General features: G+C 39.2%; 2 protein-coding genes across 5 annotated transcripts; one reads left to right on the forward strand and one right to left on the reverse strand.

Annotated features, from left to right (window-relative positions):
* Window positions 1-2,347: 2,347 nt before the first annotated feature.
* Window positions 2,348-16,149, reverse strand: MYNN (myoneurin). 4 transcript variants are annotated; one of them, XM_081067293.1, is made up of 8 exons: window positions 15,948-16,149; window positions 14,995-15,291; window positions 10,183-10,976; window positions 9,277-9,436; window positions 7,239-7,417; window positions 6,305-6,388; window positions 5,020-5,106; window positions 2,348-2,957 (listed from the first exon to the last, which is right to left on the reverse strand). In XM_081067293.1, the coding sequence occupies exons 1-8, from the start codon at window positions 16,064-16,066 to the stop codon at window positions 2,695-2,697; spliced, it is 1,983 nt and encodes a 660-aa protein (XP_080923419.1). In that variant the 5' UTR covers window positions 16,067-16,149; the 3' UTR covers window positions 2,348-2,694. The 4 variants fall into 4 exon arrangements, with proteins under 4 accessions (XP_080923419.1, XP_080923420.1, XP_080923421.1 ...); XM_081067295.1 differs by having other exon boundaries at window positions 2,541-2,957; window positions 15,944-16,076; XM_081067294.1 differs by lacking the exon at window positions 6,305-6,388 and having other exon boundaries at window positions 2,349-2,957.
* Window positions 16,150-18,887: 2,738 nt separating this feature from the next.
* ACTRT3 (actin related protein T3) lies at window positions 18,888-21,964 on the forward strand. The gene is made up of 2 exons (XM_081069354.1): window positions 18,888-19,343; window positions 20,304-21,964. The coding sequence occupies exons 1-2, from the start codon at window positions 19,144-19,146 to the stop codon at window positions 21,220-21,222; spliced, it is 1,119 nt and encodes a 372-aa protein (XP_080925480.1). The 5' UTR covers window positions 18,888-19,143; the 3' UTR covers window positions 21,223-21,964.
* The last annotated feature ends 2,818 nt before the right edge of the window (window positions 21,965-24,782 follow it).

Below are 24,782 nucleotides of genomic sequence, written 5' to 3' on the forward strand. Positions count from 1 at the left end.
GGTCCAGCTAGGTCTTATTTTGGGGAAAACATGGTATTATTCTTGGATAGAGATTTTTAAAAAATAAGTACATGTACACTGTCTCTATATAAAGTACGTTTCAACTCCTCACTTGCACAATTTCTGTAGAAATGAAAAATACAGAAAAGAGATAAACTACCGTTGCAATAGAACTCCTAGAACCTTTGCTTTTGGAGTCAATTGCGCTACTGTTGTGCTACAAGGTCCTAGAAACTTTTCACTTGAAACAAATAAAACAATTTTCTAAAATGTATCTATCAAAATCATCTTATGAAGTTAAACGTACAACAAATACCATTTAAAAACAGCAAAAAATCATTTATATATATAATCTATGGTTTCTTTTTAAAAAGTCTAATCTCTAACAAATACAGTAGGAAAAATATACAAGTATAAAACAAAATTTAGAAAACAATTCGTTTCTCAGTGAGATCTTCAGCATCCTAAACACTTTCAAAAAACTTTAAGGTCTATTCTTATTTATCACTTTCTCAAAACACTGCATTATAACAAATATATTTAAAGATGGCTTTAACTAAAATGATAATTATGAGTGTTAGAATGATACCAGATACAACTAAAATATATAAAGAATAGGATGGCATTATGAGAATGATAAGGTATGATATTCAGTCTTCAGTTTTTCTTTACCTGTCATTCTGGAAGAGCATCAAGCCATGTTAATTTAAAATAAAATTACTGTAGTTAAGAAGCAGGTGTGATAAAGAAAAGCACAGTAAATCAACCTTAGGCACTCCAATACAATAATACTAAAAATAAATTTGAAGGCTAATCCATACAAAGGCAAAATGGTAATTACCATATTAGAGGAAATTTGGTAACTACTGCTCTCGTTGAATTATGACATTACTGTAGTAGTTTTAAAAAGAAATTTTGTTCATTAGATGCTTGGATTAATGAACATGTGAATTAAATATAACCTCTCCATTTCAGCAGACTTCTTAAGGAGGCTGAGTCTTTTAGTTTTCTTTAATTTCTTCACATTCCATTAAGTTGCTATTAAATTTAAGCCAGAATAGATTAGCAGAACATTTTATAACTATAAATTGTATTTAAACCCAGTGTATTAATATACATGCATAATTAGATTTCTTATATAAATAATACTGTGTTTGATGGAAATATAAGGCAATATTTCAAACTATTCAATTAAGTCTATCCCACTGGTGGCAATTTATTGTGAAAATGTTGAGTGTGCTGTGACATGGTGATGATTTCTCTAGTTTGTAAGAATTATGTAGTTTTATTATGTCCTCTAGTTGGCTCCTATGACTAGGACCCCAGAGAAAATACAATTAAAGAAATCAACACCAATAGAAAATACATTAACTTTATTACAGGTGTAGTTTAAAGCAAAAAACAAGTCATAACTAATGCATGGCAGAAATAAGAGTCACCATGGAGTCTGATCAGCAGTAGAAATGACTTTGTGGAACTGATAATTTAATGTCCAAAAATCAGGCAGTAAAATAAATCAGTCTGTGGGAAAAGTGAGATGGGGAAATACCAGAACAATACTGAATTTTCTACGTTCATTAGGAAGGAAAAGGACTACTGTGAAACTACAACAACAAAATGTGGTATAATTTATAAAATTTTAAAACTCAAAACTTATAGAAAACATAAATATAAAATGTTTAATAAATTGGCTTTCTGATAACTCAAATGTTTACTTGTAACTGAAATTAATTTCTTAAATCTAATGTATCAAATTCAGAAGCCAAGTGATTCATGGTATGCATTAAATTTATATTTAGAATATACTTATATTTAAAATATTAAATTTTTATAATTTAATATTTTAAAAAGTGCATGACAGGTATAAGAGAGGCTTATGAAAATTTTTAGAAACTTAGTATATTTTCCTCATCTTTAGTAATCTAGAAAACTGATCAAATTTTGAAACTGTCTTTTAACAAGGTAAAAACACCAAATATCTATTTACATTCATGTTGAAAATGTAGTTTCAGATAACCCAAATCAAAAGTACCAACCACTGGTTTTCTCCAGAATATTGAGTTCTAAATTTTTATATACTTCTTTTACCTTGTAAGAGAAACACATCTTTTTGTTTCATTAGAAAAGTTACCTTCAATGAAGTATATTAATAGCGAAATAGCACAATTCTTATTGAGTACCTAAATTTTCTTAGGCAGAAATATGAAATTTTATCTTTTCCCTCATAGTTTACATAATGGTCTATGGGGCTTGGTAACAGCAACACTCTTGGACTGATACCATCATGGATTTTGCTTCAATTTTGAGGGGAAGAAAAATTTCAAATGCCACAGGTCAAGGCTGAATTGTATCAACTGACAGGTTCCACTTTTAATAAATGAAAGGCAATTGTAAAATGCAAAATAAAAATGGAATTAAGGCAGCTCTAAGAGAAAATCAAACGTAACCACCTAAAATAGTGCTACTGTAGTATAATTCATTCCTTAAAAAGCTGTGTGTATAATCTAGACATAAAAGCCAAAAATCAAAACAGGCATTGCACAGTTATGATGCAGCATCAGGTACTTTTACTTCAGTGAATGAAAAATAATGGTCACAACTCAAATGAACGGTAATTTGAGTATATGCACTTTACCAGAAATATTTATGTTTACTACCAGAGATGTCTTAGCAAGTCCATAAATCCTCACAAAGTCAGTACAATTGCTGTAAAAAAATCAATTGTGGTTCTGAATATCCATTCACTGTCGACCTCAACAATGTATCCGATGTAGGAGACTGATTATCTGTGACAGGCAGAAGCACGTGGTGATCGTCAGTCCCAAGCGGAAGAGCTAGTGGTAAAGTCATATCAGAAGGCTTCACATCCAAAGTTTCTGATAAAGGGCTTTTTTGTATGGAATCTTGTTCACTCAAGGGATGATCCTCTACACTAGAATCTAGAATTTTATCTGCCCCTGAAATGGAAGGGGGAAAAAAGTCTGTACTATCTTTAAAAACAAAACCAAAACCTTGAGGTAGAATCTTACCACGCCCAGAACTTGCACTCCAACCACCACACCTGTTACTCATGCTGTGTCTCTTTGCTGACTTGCCCTCCTTATTACCCATACAAATCCAACATGGGCCTCCACACTCGGTTCAAGCACCAGCTCCATTATAAAAATGGGCTTAATTATTCTAGACCAGGGTGAACTCTTTCTCCTGTTTTGTCACTCATTTGTCAATGTTTCATACAGTGCCTTGTGATATCTTCCCTCCACCTTTCTTCTGCCTCCTCCCCCCCACCCCACACACTCCAGTTCAAGCCCTTCTCAGTCTAGTTGTGTAGGACACAGCTCCCTGGCCCATGCTGGTATTATGAGCCTTGAGCTCCCCGCGCTGAGGCAGTCGGTCGTCAGGCGTCAGTCATCAGCTCTCAGCAGTTCTCGCCGGCTGCTGGCCACTCATGCTGGCCACTGGCCGCTCATGGCAGCCCACGGCAGCCCACGGCAGCCCAGCTCCAGAGAGCCATCGTTCACAGTCTTAGTTGTAGAGGGCGCAGCTCACTACAGTTCGATGTGAGAATCGGACTGGTGACCTCGGCGTTAGAAGCACAGCTCTCCAACCACCTGAGCCACCGGGCTGGCCCTCTCTCATCGCTCTTTAACACTCAGGTATGCCCTGAATTTACAGTTACTAGACTGTAAATTCCTTGAGGGTAAATGTCAAATTACTTCTCTAATTTCTTCAAAGCACCCAATAGTGCTTAGTAAATACACTTAATAAATACTCTATTTGTTCACTGACTGTATTAATGAGTTGTTCATACTATTCTCTAAATTGAAGTTCAGAGGTATGGCATTTTCATATATTTTCAGTGGTGAAAAATTCTGCTCTACTTAAAGGAATAATTATCACATTGACTAAAGGTACATTTTACCTTCAAATTTTCCACTAGCTTTACTAGACTCCTGACAATGCAAAGTACTGACATTTCAATCTCACTGTCCTCATTAGATAAAACTGTGAGTTGCTTTCATAAAATTGTAATTCTCTCTGTTCTTGCAGACTTTTTAGTTCAACCAGCCAAGAATATAGCCTGCACTTTCTCATCCCAGTGATTCTCTTCACAATGTCCTTTCTGCTTGGAATGAACCCTTCCTTTCCTATCTCCATGCTCTGAACTCTTTTCCGTCCTGCAAATTCTCTAGGATTAAGACTTTCAATACTCGCCTCAGAAGTACTTAATCTCTTCTTCAGCACTTCTGTGTCTCTATTATATCCTACATTTTGTCTTGTAATCATATTTATGTAGATTTCTGTTCTCCCACACCAGATTGTAAATTCTTGGAGGATTAGGACTATGCCTTATTCAACTTCATATACGCTGCAGTTATGTATACTCTAGAGGTGTTTAATAAATGTTTGTTGAATTAATGATTCAATACAATTTTCAGATGTTACTAATTAAATCTTTATATTTAGATTTACTATCAAAGACTTACTATCCTCTCTTCACACTAAAGAAGTTTGTTCCTAATCATGGTGAAAGAACATGGTAAACACAAACTTTTTCAAGGATTCATTGTAAGCAACAGACTTAAAATTTTGTAGTCTGCCTTTCTATTTTTATATATTACAACATTTTGGGACTACCCGTTTCCTTATTTCCTCTGGTAATTTCTGGACTAGTGTTCACGACGCCCCTGTCTTCAGATAACCACAGTAAACTCCAGGCAGCCTGGACTCTGGTATGGGGAACAGTGACACACAGTTTGCCTATACAGCCCTGCATTTTTGAAACTGTTCATAAATCAGGTATTTAAAGGTCAAAATATTTCAGGTGTTATTTATTAGAAGGTCAATATGAAAAGAGATTCAGAGCGAACTTTTGTGCAAATTATAAAACTACCTTCCTCATATGTATATCTAATTTTTAACAACTCTAATTTAAGCTGTTATAATGTGCATCTCAACATTTTAAGAAATAGCACCAACATGAGAGCCCCAAATTTTTTAAGAAACATAAGCATTTACCAGAATGGACTTTTGTTTTGTGCTTCTTTAAATTTTTAATATCTGTGTAAGAATTTCCACATAATTCACAGATAAATGGTCTTTCTCCTGAAAAACAAGTTAAAAAGTTTACAACCTCAATATTTTGGAAGTTAACTAAGACAAAAATATCAACGTTTATAAACACATTACAAACATTACTATACTGTTTAGATTTAGTTTCAAATTACCATTTTAATCACTTGGTTTTAATATAGTGAAATGAAAACTTTTATATACATTGGTACTCCTTTACTTTACATAAAGTACATAAAGTATCGCCATTTCAGGGAAAACCAAGCATTTTTATTAACAGAAATTTTAAACTAAAAAAATAATACTTTTATTTCTATCAGACATTTAGTGAGTGCCAATTATATGCCAGACCCGGATGAGAGATACACTGTGTTTCCCTGAAAATAAGACCTAACCGGAAAATAAGCCCTAGCATAATTTTTCAGGATGACATCCCCTGAACATAAGCCCTAATGCATCTTTTGGAGCAAAAATTAATATAAGACCCAGTCTTATTTTGGGGGAAACACGGTACCTGGGGGTGGGGGTGGGGAGCATAATTACGGTTTCTGCTCTCAGGTGGCTTACAAATTAGAAAATGCTTAAAAAATACTGACAGAATAAAATGCTACAACATAATTCTGTTGAAATAAGAACAATGCTTTATAATGCAAACTAAAGAGCATGAGAATACAGAAGTTGCCAATAAATTTATCAAATGTCTCCTAGGTGCTCACACTATTCTAGATAGGAATTATGAGGAATAATTTTTAAAAAGAAAAAGTCAGAACAGCATATTTTCAAAGTGGCATTTTCTTGTTTAAAATTTTTGTTACCTTCAATATTTTCTTCCTACTACTTATTACTTTATAATAAACATGTTAATATTAAAATTTATTCCTAAAACTTGCATACTGAACACTGTTAAAAATATCTAATATTATCTTGTTATCTTTTCCTTTTCATTTCTTCCTATATCTGTGCATTTAATCCAAATCATTTTTAAAAACTATTGATAATCTGGCATATTTCTTAGAAAATCTACAAAATTCTCAACCAAATTTAATTCACACTCCAAACAACTAAAAAAAACTAAAGAAGCAAATAGAAAGTTGATATTATACATTAAAATATTGCTATAGATAAAGAGTGTGATTAGATACCATATAGTCCATAATGGTTTAAAAGTCAAGGTTTACATAAAAAGAAATTAGAGAGAACAAAAAATAATACGTTCTCCCTAAACACAGACCTGTATGGGATCGAAAGTGTTTGTTGAGTTCTCCTGAGGAAATAAAACTTTTCCCACAAATACCACATATGTATGGTTTTTCACCTAGATGGAAAATAAAAGATAGCGAAGTGGTGTACTATACCAATATAATATTTGTCAATTACAATATCTAAGTAAGCTGTTCTAAAATATTAAATTAAAACCTCTTTATATTGTACTTCAGAGGTATTTTCAGTGTGATCCAACCTAAATGAATATTAGTAATTATTTTATACTGTTCATATAACCTGATGCTTTTAATATAATAAAACTTTATTTCTGCAAATGTCCTTCTAGTTGGGCAAGAAGTTTGATTTTTATATGATTAAAAACACGTACATTCATCAATCCGTATTTCAATTCTTGCTGTCTACTATATTACTAAAGATGAATAAAGTCATTTAGAATAGATCTACTAAAAATGTACCTTACAAAAAAACTAGAATCTTTAAATAGAATTTTTCAAAACTGATACTTAGTATTTGAAGTATCTGTTTAACTTGCAAATCTTAGAATGTCTGTATGAAAAGTCCTAAGAAGTTATAATAAAATCAGTATTCTACCCAAACCCACCCCCACCCCTTAATTTCATTCCATAGTTTTATCTAAGGAAAATGAAACTTCAAGAGGCTAAGAGTTTGTCTAAGGTCATAAAATATGTCTCAAATTTACACACTATCAAAATTCAGTTATGTGGTAAAAAATTTCACCCACCATGTATTTCACCTACTAGAAATAAGTCTGTTTTTTAATCTAATATATATCTGAATATCATAAACATAAAAAGATTCAAGAAGCACAAACACAACAGATATATAACTACAAAGTCTGCAACATACTTTCTATAAAGGCTTAACTTCTTTTTCTTACAACTTGCCTTATTTTAAGCAGTCTCTCCATGTGAAATTCTTACCTGTGTGTTTTCGAGAATGAGTGATAAGAGAACTAGAGACAGCAAATGCCTTCCCACAAGTATCACATACATAAGGCTTCTCTCCAGTATGCCTACGCACGTGATAGGTCAGTGTGCTGGCCTGGGCAAATCTCTGTCCGCACCTATCACAAACATATGGCTTCTCTCCACTATGCTTCCTGTTAGTAAGTAAATATAAAGTTTTATGTTGGTAAGTAAAACAATTTGGAGGTCAATCTATATAGCAAGCATTTTTCATACAATATTTTATTTTATTTCATCTTAACAGATCTAGCATATGTATTTAAAACCAAGTTTCAATGTATACAGTCAAAAATAAATGTTTTGGTTGTTATAAAAACATTCATTCTGAGACCAGTTCCAAAAGTTTTGCCATCATCTTTATATGGTTGTCAAGTGCATCCCTAATACTGTAGGCAATTATTTTTGCTTGTGCATTCACTCACTCTTCACAACTCGTCCCTCAAACTTCCAGCACCTCCTCACCCATCCTCTCTTAGCTGATGTCCTTGCTTCCGGTTTCACTGAGAAAAATTTAGGCAATCAGAAAATTCCTATCACCACAACTCTCTAGACATCTTTACCTATAGATTTTGCTTTCCTTCTTGTTAATTCTGAGGGTGACAGTTCATCTGAATCCAACTACTCCCATTTTGTATACTTAATACACTATCCCCTTGCCTACTCAGTGATATCACTCCTGCAATTTCCTCCACTCTCCATCACCCATTTTTCCCACCCCATTGGATTGTAGCATACAAATATACTGATGTCCCCCACCTTAAAACAAAACAAAATACAGACCATTGACTTCACTTGCTCCTTCATTTTTCTGCTCCTGCTTACCAAAACCTTGAATTTTCAACTGTTCTACTTTTCACTTCTTCTCTCTTCTCACCTCTGCTAAAACACTGCTTTCGTCAAGAGCACTGCCAACCTCTCACTTTGCTAAATCCAAGTCAATTCTCCATCTTCATCTCCCTGGCATCAGAATTTGACACAGCTGATCGTTCCCTTCTGGAATTATTTCCTTCACTTGGATTCCAAGGCAACCCAGTCTTTTGATTTTTCTCCTGTATTGGCTGCTCCTTCCTAGTCACCTCTGCTGGTTCTTGCCCATCTCCCAGAACTCTTAATTAGAATGCCCATGACTCAGTCCTTTGATCTCTTTTCTATCCACATTCACTCTCTTGGTGACCTCATCCAGTGTTACGGCTTTGAATATTATCTGTATGTTGATGACCCCCAAATTTGTATTTTTAGTTCAAAGCAGCCCCCTTAACTCCAGATGTACAGAACCAACCATCTATTGTATATCTCCAGTGAGATGTCCACCAGTCTTCTCAAATTTAACATTCAGAACTCCAACGACTCCCGTACTCCTGCTTAAACTGCTCTATCCACAAAATTTCTCCATGTCAGTTAATGGTAATACCATCTATTCAGTTGGCCAGGCTCAAAACCTCAAAATTATCTTTGATTTTACTCTTTCATACGCCCCATCCAATCTGCAGGAAATTCTGTTTGTCCTACATTTAACAATATGTCCAGAATCTGACTAATACTTATCTTTTCCATTGCTACCACTCTGGCTGAACCAACATCACTTTTACTTGTGTTTTATCTAGAACTTCCTAACAGGTAACTTTACTTCCACTCTGTGACCCTATAATCTTTTCCTAATAGAGCAGCCAGAGACATCCTTCGAAGAGGCAAACAAGATCACATCACTTACGTATTTCTCAATCTCAAGAGTGAAAGCTTTATAATGGCCTACAAAACCTTACACGATCTGGATGCCGTATCACCATTCTGATCTTACTTCTCTCACTCCCTTATTCCCCTCCAGCCCCCATGGCCTCCCTCCTTGTGGTTCCTTGACTGTGCTGAGAATGGTGTACGGTGGAACCACACAATTGGAACGCCACTGTCCTGAATTCTAATACAGTAGTCTATTCATAAGACTATGATGAATGCCAGACTCAGAGATCAAACAATTCTTGTTTTTGTTTTTTACCTTGCATGAATCTTGAGATTGCTAGAAGTTGCAAATTGTAAATTGCATACATCACATTTATAGGGTTTTTCCTCACCATGATGCATGCGACTATGGAAGACTAGCTGGCATTTCTGAGCAAATCCTTTATCACACAATTCACATTTGTATGGCTTCTCACCTAAAAGAAGTAGTAAATAAAATCTATGTTTAGAAAGAAATATTCTGTTTTAGTTGCTTAAGCCATATAAGCTTTCACAAGAGTTCCTCAACAGTACTAGTTTCGGTATTTAGAAAATGTTAATTGCTAGAAAAAAGCAAATAGGATCTCTTCTTCCTGACTATTGAAAACACTGGTAGAGTTGAAAGAAACGAGTGTTTCTCAATTTGTAACAGTGAAAAGTCATCAATGAGAGAATACACATTGCATCTTAAAAAATACAAACCTAAGTGCACCAATAAAAATAAATGTAGAAGCTGAGGAAGGAATGTGTGTGTCATGCAACAAACATGTTCTAGAAGTCGACTAAGTCTAGGAAGCAGGTAGTGAGGTATGTTGGCAAAATCTGAGAATTGGCCTGGGTTGTAATTACTTTTACTCTGCACCAATTTTAATATCTTTCTCTGTTAAATAGTAAGCTAGAACCAAATTTTTCCTTATTTTAACTATGACAGAAAATGGTATAAAGAGCTCACGTATTAGGACTTTAGAGTACCTATTACAATAAAACGGCCATTAAATAACTGAGTCACAATTACAAAGAAATTTTCAACAGTCTAACACGCTAAATTCTATTATGAATACAAGTATGTATCAAATTTTGGTCACAAAGAGTCAACACTGTATATTAAATATCTTCTCTAGAAAAGTATTATTATTTCAGTCACAGTATAACAACAATTGTATCTCCCACAAACCAGTCTTACCTGTGTGAGTTCTTACATGCGTTTTCAGCTGGTTACACTGGGTAAATGCCTTTCCACACAAATGGCAAACATAAGGTTTGACGCCTTTATGTATTCTCATGTGCCTTCTCAAGCTGCTGGCTTCTGAAAACACTTTCCCACACGTGTTACACATTGGCTTGGCCTTGGAATACCTCTGATCCAGCTCTTCCCCAGAACTTTCCAGCTCATAAGAGTTCTTGACACTGGCTATATTAGACATAGAGTGTTCTTTCAGAGCACAGTTTGGCTGTGATTTTCCACGTTTCCGTTTCACTGTAACAGTTTGCACAATATCTTGTGCTGGAAAAGTATTTTCCACAACTGATGTCAACTCGAGTTCTGAATTATCATTTCTTTGTGCAACCTGTTCTATCACAGGCGTGGATAATTTAGTTGCATCTAGGAATAATTCAACAGATGCATTCTCTAAAATGTCACTGGGATATTGCACTGTTTTATTCTGCCCTGTTTTCTGGGAGTTGAAAGCCTTCTTTTTCCTTTTAGTTTGAGATGACTTCTTTGCTAAAGCCACTTGTTTAGGATTTGCCTGAACTAAATCGGCAGACATTTCTGATTTCTCCCGACTGTTATAATCTCGTAGAGTAAGAAGACAAGTCTGTTGATTCAATTCAATGTTTCCAGTAATACTAGATATCTCTGTAGAAGAGGGATTAGCAATAAAAGCAAAGTCTTCCATCTTTATTTTACATTTAGTGACCACCTCTTCCACTTTCAGATAGTCAGCAGCCTGATGAATTTCTTTAACATTCCAACTGTAAGGAAACAAGGCTAAATTACAATATTCTGATCAAAGAAAAACTGTTTTTGAAACAGAGCTGCACATATATTTCAAAATCTTTTAAAGACCTAATGAAGCAGAATGATGAAAAAGGCATAACTAAAACAAATAACACATTTAAAAATTCATTCATTCACTCACAATAATGTTTAGGCAAAAATTCCCCCTTTGACAGAACTTGAAAAGATGAAAAATGGTTATTCACAACTCCCGATGTACTACTACTGACAAATAAAATGTTAAAGTTTCTACCTGTTTTAAAAAACACTTGGAACACACATGTACTCCTGGCAACTTACTGCCTCTTCCCATTCGTCCTGAGACCTCTTCAGATATCAACCAATGCTTCTGGACTGGCCACAGGAAGAGCCTAAAAAACTTGTCCTCTGCTCCCCTCCCTCTGTGAGGGACTTTAACGGTGCTTCTCAAACTTTCCTATGCATGTGAATCATCGAGAGATCTTGTTAAATGTAAGATTCACTAATTCTGTGGTGAATGTCTTCATTTCTACCACACTTCCCAGTGATGCCAATGTTGCTGGTCCATCATCACTCTTGCAGAAACAAGGTTTTAGAATGTGCTACGCTCTCTTTTGTAACCCTCCCTCTTTTGTGTGTGTGTGTGTGTGTGTGTGTGTGTGTGTGATATCAACCAAAGTTAACTGGAGAGTTTGTCATATTAGAATTATATAGAACAACTTAAGTCACCTGTTCAACATTCCAGTCAATGTTTACCTACCACGTGTGGTACTAAGAGGGATATTAAGAAACATCAAACAGTCCCTGTGCTCCAGAAGTTTACCGTGTTAGTGAAACGCTGATTAGCACTGGCTCTCACCATACTTTGGATGCTTCAATTTTCTCAGCTGTAAAATCAGCGAGTTGAGTTGCTATTAACACTAAAAATATGACCCTTTTAATTACTGAGGACACGGACACACACACGCACACACACACATACACACACACACACCTCTCACTCAAGTAACCTTCCTACTTGCCATTTTCCTCACATACTCAATTTGCCAGAAAAAAAAAATCTCTTTTCACTATTCATCATATGTATGAACCAGAAAAGGGTTTTAATCATAGCTAATAATACATAGTGCTACTAATACATCTTTATTTAAAAAGGAGTAAAATTTGAAATGAAATAAAAAATAACCAGTGTCATGAATCTTTCAGGTCATTTAAAGTATACACATATACACACTACAGTATTTATAAATCTCTACCCATTTTCTCATCTAGTTAAACCTGCTTTGCCTCAAGTACCACCTGTGTTTCCTTTTTTTTAAATTTAGCATTACAATGGCTTTTAAAAATTTATCTTTTATTATAAACGTAATCATTTTCAGCTGATTCTTGATTAGATTTATAGGCTAGTTTGGAAACCTAAACACCAGTTTAAGGAACATTTTATTCTCTAGGAAAATTCATCCCAAGTTCCTAAATATATTACAAATAAACTTTTGGAACATAATCTGTTCTTTCCCCTAGATAAGGAAACATTACTTAAGATATTCTTTTCGTATGGCCCTTGCCTTAATTTTGGAATATATATAATGAATGATCTCTGTAAAAAAGTTAATTCTCTATCTGCAAAGATATAGCACAAATGCCCAAGATATAAATACAATCTTATTCATCTTTCGTATGTTTCTTCCATGTATATAGCATTATCATTCTCTAAAAACATTACATTTCTTCTTAAGCATTTTAATTAATTGTTACATAACCTATTAAATTACAATAAATGAGCCACCACTAGAATGAAAGCCAAATTTACTCTATCACTTTTTATACTTAGGTCTCAAATTATAATTGTGCTTAGTGCTCCATAAAATGAACCATCAAACAGATAACAAGGTCAGGTAGTCTTTAAGACTAATATAAACTAGCATTGAGTCACACACTAATTAACTGTTCAGTACTAAAACAGCAATCCATATAAATTACTTATCTATTTCATAGACAGCCTATAATCTGTTACAGTTAAAAAAACCGATCAGCATTTGTTTATGACAATAAATGATCTGCTTTTGTTTATAAGCATGAAGTCACAGTGCATGAAAACTTGCTTTTACCTTTTGACCAGTCACTGAAAGTCATTTAATTACAAACTGCAGATATATGGGTGGCTACAGAAATAACTTTTCCTAGATCACAGTGTTAGAACTAAAATTTGGCCAAGGTAATCTGGCTCTTGGGTCTACTTAATTCTCTATTATTTTGTTTTCTTAATCACTAAATCACAGACTTTCTATTTTTGGTACAAATCCTCTATTTGTGGCTGGGCTCAATTAGCTCCCCAGAAAAGATATGTACCAAAAAAGACTGAGCAAAACATCTGGCTCTTCTTCACATTGGTTCTTTGCATGAAAGCTCAAAGTAAGATGCTCCTCAGTGTGTTGAGATCAACTCAAGATTTTCCCAGCGAAGTTAATTGAGAAAGTGACAAAACTAAACTGAAGAGCAATTAAAATTTACTGGTTTTGTGGTTATTTTATATTAAGTATTCTGAATTTTTAATCAGTCACTTGGTATAGTCAACTATTCAGTAAATTTAAATAATTTATCATGTGAGATTAATCTATGACACTGCTCCGTTCCTTTAATCAACTTATACAGAATTGATTCAAAGATTGCATTACACCATTTAAAAAATAATTGCAAAACAGCATGTTTGCTTTTCAAAAGTAATAAGGAACAGCATGATTCTAGGTTTTTAAAGATGAATTATTTCCATGATAAACTGCAATGTAAAAGGGAGGGAAGGATTTTGCTTAATATGCATATGCATATATCTTACAGATTATCTGGAAAAGAATGAAACATTTATCAAAAATTTATCAAAACATTTATCAAAATGTTAACAGTGGTTATCAGTAGGTGGCAGAATTTCAGGTGTTTCCTTTATGTCTTTTTCTAATTTTTCTCCAAGAAATGTGGAATTAATGGGGAGAGGAGGGTGTAGAAGAGAATATAAAGGAAACTAATGTTCATTGGGAGATGGGCCTTCAAGTAAATCCTTAAACTTAATAGTAACACCAAGGTAGTTATTACCATCTCATTTTTACAGATGGGGAAACTGAGGCCCAAAGAGGTTGCATCTTGCTCAAAGACACAAAGTGACTGACAGGCAAGATCTTTCTGTGTCAGAAAATTATGATCTATTCATGTTCACACTTTCATAATAGATGAAGGAAAGAAGATGGGTAATTTGAGTGGATTCTCTTTCCTGTTATTCCCCTCCATATTTTCCCCCCAAATGCAGTCGTATTAAGCTAATTATATAGTTCATTATGTATGGGAAACATAGTGCCTGCATTCTCAGATTCCTCAGAACCTACTTCTTGTTAGTGCAGTGACAGTATTAAGCATCTTAGAGAAGCATTCTAACACCTTGAACCTAACTTAAACATTAGTATTGGTAACTTCAGAGAGATAACAGGAGTCACTGCCATTTACACTCCAATGACATTATTTTCCTGAATCAAGATCAGGAAGAGGTCCTGAACATTGCTATTCATAGTTCCAACTATAAGTAGCACTATTAAATGAACACAGAGATTTTTCCTTTGTTCTCCCATCTACACTCCCTCACCCCAAATACCTCATGAGGAAGTTGACAGAGAGTGAGGGGGAGAGAAGACCAGAGGAATATAAAGAGCAAGAAGCAGGGGAAACTGGAATTTACTTAGAATTCATTGTGTTTCATCTACAAGTTTACGTAACTGAAATCAGACTTTGTTTCAGTAGGTAAATCAAATGTGTGAGAAAACAAGTGGTATTAACATGTTCTTTTGGTGCTTAAAACTGTAGTCTGTTCATCTCAAATCAGTGACACTGACTCCTTAAAATAAATAAACAGAAAATAGTAATACTGCACATCAATATTTGAAGACTCTGAGTTCAGGGGCTGAAAACTCTCCTTTGGCTCCAAAGACTATTGCCTAGCTTGTATAAGTGTAAATAAAATGTGTACTTTACCTGTCGAGATTTAAAGTTCCTGTGTATATAAACTCCAACAGTTTCTTAAATCCATCAGCCTTCACCTGACTCTGATCAAGAAAGACATTGTTCTCAGAAGTGCTTCTGTAGATGGCACCAAAATACTCACTAAACGACGCAAGCACATTCCTATGAGCTTTAAACTGGAATTCCCCAATCACTATGGTGCAGTCGCAAAGAAAACCTGCTTCCCGTTGTTTGTTCAGTCTCTCCAAAAGGTGCTCACAGTGGTGCGAATACTGCATTTTGGTATCAGAATGGAATTTTACCCTGGTTCTAAAAGACAAAAAGAAAGAGTAAATCAGTCACCCTCACTTTCCATCAAACGTTTCACCCAAGGGGAGAAGGGACAAACCGGTAGGACGGAACATAAACAAGAATAACAGTTCTGGTTATTCAAGCTGAAAAAAGCATTAAAACATGTCATGCTTTTGCACCAATTGAACCTTCGGACTTTCAAGCGCAGTAGGCATAGAGATGTTAAGAAAAACAGAAAAGATTCCTTGGGACACAGGGAGGAAAAACACGGTACACGTTCAAGGCTGCTCTCAAATCACGGAAACCTGTTAGCTTCTGCGGCGCACACAGTGGCTTCAAAACGGAGGGTGACCGGGGCCAAAGGCTGTCAGGGGAACCGTCCCTCGCCCCCCACCGCCCCTTCTCCACGGGGGGAGGCATCGGACAGCGGCAGCCAAGGCCAGTCTCTCCTGGCTCCTGCCGCCCTACCCTGTCCCAGCTCCAGCTCCTACTCCCCCGAAGTCCCACATCAGAGGCTGTCGCCAAGGCCCACACCAGGGCGGCCTCGCACAGGCTTTCCACGTCAGCACCTTCGCCCGGCCTGAGCTCGAACGTCGTGGTGCGCGCCCCACAGTGGCCCGGGGGCTGGAGAGGGCCCGGGCAGCGCGCTGGGAGTGAAGACGGAACTCACTTACAACAATCCAACGGGGATCACAATTTCCTCACTGTCTCCCCGCCATCTTGGGAGGACGTCACCACGCCACACTCCTCCTCTCCTGTCCTCCAGGACGACGTCACATCCGGCTCCAGGCATCCAGAGGTAACACTGGGGGCTCTAGGATCGTGGGGGTCCAGGACCCGTCTGGGCTGAACGGCTTGGCCCACAGAGACCGCACTCGCCAGCATGCCGAGCACCCTCGCCCCCAAAATAACTAGCGTCAAGGATACGAGACCCAGGGCTCGCTCACAGCGCCCCGCCTGGGGTGCTGATTCTCAGCATTCTCATCGCCGACAGTCGGCGTCTCGCGCTCCGCCCGCATTTTGGGCCCAGGACGGGTAGCGCTGCACCGCAGGCCTCTTTCCAAGAGCCAAATTGCGCACTGCATCCTGGGGCGTGTAGTTGCTTGTCTTCCATTATCCTCCCCTGGCTCAGGACCCCACGAGTGGAAACAGCTGCACGTGTCCTCGGGCTCTGCGCCATGGGGAATTTTTGAGTTGAGACTGATCACCCTTTTTAGTTTACATGCCCGAAAGCTCTTGGGACTCCCTGGGTGTTGTTTGCATCTGCCAACGATAGCCCAGTTCCCAGGATACTCTTACCTGGTGACAAGACCTCTCATGAACTAAAGCGGAGCAAAGCTATAGGGCAAACTGGGCATGCGCAACGTTGGAGGAAGGCGGTCATTACACCGAAAAGGTTCTGAGTCAGCTCGAAAATTTGTAATACAATTATTTACAATGAATTCAGGTTTTGTACGGTGAAGGAAAGGGACGGCAGTTAGCTGCGTAGTATACAAAAGGCGCAGGAACAATAAGATAAGCAGTGTTATGTTAGGGTGGCTTCTTCCCTAGTGCCCGCGGACAGCATAAATCTCAGAAAACCAAAACTTCAACATTTTTTATTGATAGAAGTTATGTCAGGATCCTAGGAAATTTACTCGCGACTTTGTTTTAAAGGACAGTCTCAACTGGAATTTATTGGTTTCTTCTTTCCTGAGATTTATTTTCCAACCAGATTCTGTTTGCTCTTTTTATAACTTATTTCTGTCTACTCAGTAAGAACCACATCTGTGCATAAAGCTGTTGTTTGTTTATAACGAAAACATTTGACGCTCGTTCTTTCTTGATTTCATATTTCTGAGTTTTCTTTCTGATATCAGTTTTATTTTTTGTCGGTACCCTTTTAGGTAATTTATTAATTCAGAAATATAAATTTATGAGTACTAAGTGCCAAGCATGACACTAAGTATATAGAATAAGAATAAAGCTTTAGAGAAATCTGCAATTTCAAGGGAAAACTAATAGAGAATCAAATGACATGTAATACAGAGTGCTCAGGAGGACACAGGCTGAGTTTTTACACTATTTGATATCCCCTTCCAGACTGTACATCACATTTTTCCAATATCAGGTTGTAAGTTGAGCTCAAAAAAATTTTTAATTCTGGAACACTTCTTGCACATGGCAAGCCGTCAATAAAAACATTTGGTGAACAAATACAATATCACCCAAACTGAAAGTTCAATTTTCCAAGGGTTGGCAAGTTATTATCAGGATTTATATCTTTTAAAATGCCAGAATTAACTTTAGGAAAGAAAACGAAGCCTGTTTCCGCCCGGTTTCGAACCGGGGACCTTTCGCGTGTTAGGCGAACGTGATAACCACTACACTACGGAAACTTAGCTGCTGCTTGCGTTTCAGAAACTCCTACATATAGATGTAACATGCAGTTTATGAACTGTGAATTAAATAAGATTATTGTCCCTTCGCACAGAAAGAAAAAAATAAACCCAGACAAGGGAAAATAACGTGTGTCCAATTAAGTAGTGCTACTACATCAAAATTTGGAATTTGCGTGCACTTTTTCAAAGCCCCGTAGGTACTGCTGTAGAAACCAGCCACCCGCTAGTTGCCTTTCGTTGGGGTACACTTTCTTCAATGGGAAAGAAGTGTTTGATTACGTATCTTTCACCCGCATCGCGCTGCTGAGAGTCTCAGGCGAGTTCCGGGGCTTCGGTGGGCCTGGGCGACCCGGCGGCTCGCGGATCCTGGTGGCAACACCACACTGCTACACTGTTTTAATCAGCGAGAAAGCGACTCTTCCAGCCCCTGGTGGAGGGACTCGTGCATAAGCTTTTGAATTTCTTCCCCTGCTTCTGTAGACTAACCAGGAATTTCTAATTTGCGTACTTATTTTAAAATACACTCTACAAGGTGTACAAAATTGAGAAGGTAAAAAAGAAAGACACACCAAGATGCACTTTTTGGCACTTAAATTTTTAAGTCCTTAAATTTTTCTAAGCCTGAACTTCCTATGACTTAAGGAATATCACTTTTCCTGCAAAGAAAAAGCAGACACATTCTCAGGCCTAAAAACCAAGAATTGTTAGGGAATGAGAATGGGCTTCCATACTACCCCGGGAGATAACCTGATGAGATTGCTGAAATAAATAAAAAGTGAGATCCTACCATTTTGGTTTTGAATACATTTTGCATGGAAACCACAGGAAAGAATCACGAGAAAGTATTGCCCACTACGTAGAAACAATAATAAAAGTTTTAAAAAACTACTTTACAGCCTAGCATTCCCCCCCCCCCTTCAGAAGTTCACGAGGGTATCAAAAGCACGGGCCGTGCTTCCCCTCTGCGACAACTATCCCCTGTCAAATCTCCACCTTTTCCCAATTTCAAGGGCGTATTCCAGAGTTTTCTGCAGGCCCTTGCACAGACACCTGTAAGAACCAGAATTCAACCAATGGCTTTGGGAAATACAATTTTTATAACTCATCGAAGTATCAGAGAAAGCCTTTTGTTAAAGTTTAGATTTGTATCCTTAGGGAGGAAAGTCGGGTTTTCCTGATGGTGGCATTCGGAGATTCCAGAGCGCAGGGAGTCACCGGCCCAGTGAGACCCACAGACGGGCGGTAGCTGGGGGCGCAGGGGCCTCGGGAGAGTCTGTGGGCCGCGAGTTGTTTCGGCCTCGACCCGCACCCGCTGGCCTCAGGCCCCGAGGGGCCGCGAGGGGGCCTTTGTGACGCGGCGTCCAGGCCGCGGCCCCCAGCGCATCACTGGAACCTTGTAAGGCTTCCCAGGGGCTGCGCCGCGCACTTGGCGCCCTCCTGGCTCGGCGAGGACCGCGGGGGCCGGGGGACCAGAGGCGGCGGCGGCAGCATGAGCTACACCCAGCGACCGGTGGTGATCGACAACGGCTCCGGAGTGATCAAGGCGGGCCTGGCTGGGTCCCGGGAGCCCCAGTTTGTCTACCCAAACATCATCGGCCGCGATAAGGGCGGGAGCCGTGCGGCCGAGGGCGCGGGGGAGCTGTGCGTGGGCGAGCAGGCGCAGGCCAGGAGGAGCTCTCTGTCCATCAGGTACCGCCTTCTTCCGGCGGGCAGGACCCGCGTGGAGGGGGAGGGGGGAAAGCCCAGATGGGGGGTGCCGGGGTGAGAGAGAGGGTAAGGAAGCCAGGAAAGTTTCCGCTGGCCAACGTCATTGCAAACGCGTGGGCCACAAATCTCTGCGGGTGCCAGACATCTAATGAGTGAATATCACTTGCTCTTTGCCTACACTAATGTATTCAAACGTGTAAACTTATCAAAATACACGTTCATTTAAGGATGTTACTTAATTATGGTACCTTTGTCATTTGGGTGTTCTTTTCAATCAACTGATATTAAAACTATTATGTGAAGATTTCACCCCCCCCCCAATTTTTTTTAAAGTCACTGTGGGGACAAAACCCAAAAAAACAGTTTCCAGGCTCTCGGCCTCACATAGAAAAGTGCTGGCTCGGGTAGTAAATGGCCATCAACTGTGATCAGATGGCCAGCAGCTGTGGCTAGTTGGCTGTCAGCTGTAACCCGCAGGCCATTGGCCACTAATATAACGGCTGTGGCTACGCTAGCAGAGAGGAATGGGGGCTAGCAAGAAGATGGTGGCTGGCAAGCGCGGACTGCTGTTAGGCAGATTATGTAGATCCTGCTTCCTGTGTCTCCAGCCCAGACGCCAGCGAGAATATATTGGTTTGACTCCCCTACTTATGGCTCCGTGGGTGTTCCTGTTTGGCCTTACTGTGTCCTGCGTTCTTGGGTGGGGAGTGGGAGCTGAGACCCTGCACGACAGTCACAAAGGGTCTTCCAAGGAGATTGGCGGGGGAGGAAAGAAAAATTGCAGAGGAAGGTAGCTGTGGTAAGTTTTGCTGGCAGTTACCTTCTCTGTGAGGCAGTCACTGCCCATAAACGGATACTGGTAATAAATATGGAGATTAACCCAGATTTGAAGGGAAACTGGAAAAATTAAACCTGTGATTTATGTTATTGCTCTTCCTACAGCTACCCAGTGGAGCGTGGTCTCGTTACTTCGTGGAAAGACATGGAAATCACATGGAAACATATCTATGACCATAACCTGAAGCTAAAGCCCTGTGATGGCCCAGTCTTGATTACAGAGCCAGCACTAAACCCACTGGCCAACCGACAACAGATCACTGAAGTGTTTTTTGAGCACCTGGAGGTTCCTGCCTTCTATATGTCTATCCAGGGGGTGCTGGCTCTCTTTGCTGCTGGCTTCACTACTGGCTTTGTGATGAGTGCAGGTGCTGGAGTTACCCAGTGTGTGCCCATCTTTGAAGGTTACTGTCTGCCTCATGCTGTCCAGCAGCTAAATCTGGCAGGCCTTGACCTCACCAACCACCTCATGATGCTGTTGAAGGACCACGGTATCATGCTGCTTAGTGCTGCAGACAGACAGATTGTGGCAGACATTAAGGAAATATCTTGTTATGTGGCGATGAACTATGAGGAAGAAATGGCCAAGAACCCTGCTAGTATAGAGAAAGTTTACCAACTACCTGATGGGAAGACGATCAAGCTCCATCACCAGCTCTTTCAATGTCCGGAGGCCCTCTTCTCTCCATCTCTCGTGAACCTTGCAACTCCTGGCATTGATAAGATGTGCTTCAGCAGCATAATGAAATGCGATACAGATCTGAGGAATTCCTTTTTCTCCAATATTATCCTTGCTGGGGGATCAACCTTGTTCTCTGGTTTAGAAAAGCGACTAGTTAAAGATATAGCAAAGGTGGTGCCTGCCAATACCCCTGTGCAGGTTATAGCTGTCCCAGAAAGGAAAATATCGGTGTGGATGGGAGGCTCTATTCTCGCATCCTTGTCTGCCTTCCAGGACATGTGGATCACTGCTGCAGAATTCAAAGAAGTCGGACCCAACATCGTACACCAAAGATGCTTCTAAATACAGATAAAATGGTTAGAAGAAAATGTTTTGAGTATGGGAGAGAATGGATATTATGTTTCTGGGAGAACAGAAAATATTTCAATTAGTGGAATGTCCATATCTCTGTTACATTTCTGTAATGGGGGGAAATAATGGTGCAGTGAAACAGATGTTTCTTGAGTAGGACCAAATTTAATGCTAGAGGAAGCATTATTCTTAACTTTGTAGATCTTACATTTTCCTTGGAGTGAGAGCAAATGAGTGATATAGATTTAAGTTTGATAATATTTAAGGAAAGAAGGTTGCTATGAGGAAAGACTTCATAGTGGAGGTATGCCAACATGAATGTGTAGAGGGAGAGGGGAAGAGGGCAGATATCCAGAAAAGCATAATGGAAATGAGCAAGGGGCTAAAGAGATGAAAATGAACAAAGCATAGCCAAGGCATGTTCAATAGAATGGTTTTGTTAAAATGGAGAGCTTATATGGAGTAGACTAAGAGCAATAAGTAGTATGGAGATAAATTAAGGCCAGGGCATGGAAGGCTTTGTGTTCAGTGTTCTATAGGCAAAGGAGAACAATTAAAGATTTAAAAGCAGGAGATATAAAGACATTAAGATTAATGTGTTAATAGTTTGGAGGACAAATTGTACTGGGAGGGCCCCGAAGATTTGGTGATCAGTTAAAAAGTTAGTCTAGACATAAAGTAGTCAAGTCTTGTACTTGAGATTATAGGCAATGGGAATTATAAAGAAATTACGAAAAACTGACAAGTCTTGGTGCCTCATTAGATAGGTATGAAGGGGGAAAGAAGGGTCTGAAATGACTTGTGTGATTGAAAGAATGATGGCAGTATTGATATAACTCAGAGTATTTAGTATCTCCTCTGTGCAAACCACTGTGCTAAGAGCAATGAGTGCTAAATCAGCAGTCAGATCCTGTCCCAAGGAAAGCCAGCAGTCTAGTGTAAGCGGTGAGATTCATACCTTAATTACAATAATGCAACGTAGAAAATGAGTGTGTCCTAAGAGAAGTATGAAATGCTTGCATAGGGGTTCCTAGGAGGAAGAGTACCTTGAGTGTTCAAGGAAGACTTTTTTATAGATTTGGCTTTGGGGCTGGGCTTGAAGGACAGCTGGAATTTAAATCTAATGGAGTGCCCTTCCCTCTGAATTTAAGGGCATCACATCTGAGTTTAGATCCAGGCCCTGCCACCTACCAGGGGCACGATTTAAGCACATTGTTTAAACGTTTTGAAAATCAAGTTCCTCATCCATGAAGTGGGATTGCTAATCCCTGTCTCACAATGTCATTGTGAAGTTTAAATGAGATAACGTCCCTCAGGCACTCTTTTGCTTATAGAATTAGAGAATTCATAGGTCCAGCTCACATGCTACTTCCTCCATAGAGTCTTAAATTGTGTCCTCCAGCACATACTGCTTGTACTTCTATTGACCATTTAATTTATGCAGCCTTATCATTTGGTTTGCTTGTTTTTCTTCCTCACTAGATATGTTCTTAGAAGACAGGGATTGAGGCTTTCCCCTTTCATCTCTGTCCCCTTCCCTGATGCCTTCTATGGTGTACTCCCAGTAGGCAGGTATGGAGACTTCACCAGAAGCATATTCCTGCAGAGGGAACATTAGGGAAAGGCTGTAAAAAGGATGTAAAAAGGTGTAAAAAGGATGGGTATATACAAGTAGCAGTAAGTAACTCAGTTTGGCCTGAGTCAAGCATTTGTGAAGCATTTGTGCGTTTCACTCCTTGGCATGTGCCTCCCATTTTAGTGATTGTAAAGCAAGACAAGATCTGATAAGGTGTAGAAAATGACGGCAGTTTGAATTGATGCTGCACTCAATAGATCCATAAGCAGGTAGAGACATTGATCCCAACCCCTCATTTTAGAATTCTTAAAATTCTTAAAATGTTATGGAACTCAAGGGGTTCACCACTTGGGGTGTCCCATTCATAGTTGTCGTGAAGTAGTTTTATTTACTTGCAGCAGATAAAGACAACTGATTCACCAAGAGAGCTTTGTGTCTCAGAAAGGAGGTTTAGCCACTGCTTACATAGACTATTCGGTGAGTTACATATTGATTTCTTCTTTGCCGTTTGGCTACACTAATCCGGTTGAGTTCCTGTGCTCATCCTATTTATAGCTGCCTCTGCAAAATACTGTGCTACCTTTTAACATTTAGCAAAAATCGCATTTAATGAGAACTGCCCAGACTTTGAGACCCTTGTCCCATCTAACAAAAGTGCTTTCTTTCCCTAAAAGAAAAATAGAGCTAACCGTATATTTATCTAATTTAAACTTCAGCCCAGAAAGATGGACAGGTGTTATTCCCATTTTACAAATTAAGAAACTGAGATGTAAACAGGTTAAGAGATTTAAGTCTAAAGTGATTGCCAGGTAGTTTGCTAGATTAGGCGGGCACACAACCCGTAACCGTTGTCTCCTAGGTAGTTAACCCAACACTCGGCCAGGAACATCCTATGCAGGCTCCAGCCTCTAACACCAGGTCATAGATGATCCTTTTCAGGTAATCTAGGGATAGGGAACAAAGTGAAAATCCCGTTCCTATTTTCACTGCCCTTACAATCATCTGAACCCTCCCCCCCAGCCCCCAACATTTTACTTTTCTCTTAGATTGAGGCGCCAACAGCAACTCCGCGGAGTTCACCCAAGAGATGGATGAAGATCAGCCCGTTACACGTAAAACGGCATCATACCCGCCGTTATTAAAACAAAAAGACCCCACAAAAACCCCGCTATTCATGGTAGATTGCACCTTTAAAAAAAAAAAAAAAGCTAATCTCGACACATCAAAGCAAAGCCAATGATTGTGAGCATTTCTTTTTCCTACTAAAAGGTAGATTCAGTTCTTCAGGTTAAGATAAAGAATGCAAGTAGTTACAGTGAATAAAACCCACCCTCTTCTCCGTGAGATAAAGAGGATGCATTCTAAGAAGAAGGGAGCAGGTCAGGAAGTCGGAGTCTGCCCAACGAGCCGAGTCAGGATTCTGATTTGGTCAGCGCTGCCGGGGAATCTATTTGTGTAAAATTCTCTAGCAATTGGGACGATCAGAATTGAGAATCACGTGTGTCCCGGCCGAAGAACTTTTCTGTGAACTCCATTTTTTTTTAACGTAGTGCACCGCGCCCGGTCCATAGCGTATGGAAAAGGGAACGCTGAAGCACAAATCAAGTTTTCGCCTTCCTTTAAAGCTCCTCGGCCGACCCAAGGGCTCGCCTACACGGATGTGGGGGAAGGGCAGCCACTGACCTCATGGCCGGAAATAGAACTTTTGAAAAAGAAACTTTTTGAGAGGCCGGATATCGCGAGAGCCCCGATATCGCGAGAGCCCCAGTGGGAGGGCGTCGGCCAATCGGCTCCCGCGGCAGCCGCTCCTTTATAAGGAGGTGCAGCGGGTGCGCGCTGGTCTGGGTCGGGTGAAGGTCTTTTTGTCCCTAACCCTATCGTAGTGGGGTGTAGGCGCCGTGCTTTTGCTCCCCGCCCGTTGTTTTTTTCGCTGGCTTTCAGCGGGCGGAAAAGCCTTGGCCTACCCCTGTCCACC

Source organism: Rhinolophus hipposideros (assembly GCF_964194185.1).
Source record: "Rhinolophus hipposideros genome assembly, chromosome: 2".
In the NCBI taxonomy this organism is placed as follows: Eukaryota; Metazoa; Chordata; class Mammalia; order Chiroptera; family Rhinolophidae; genus Rhinolophus; species Rhinolophus hipposideros.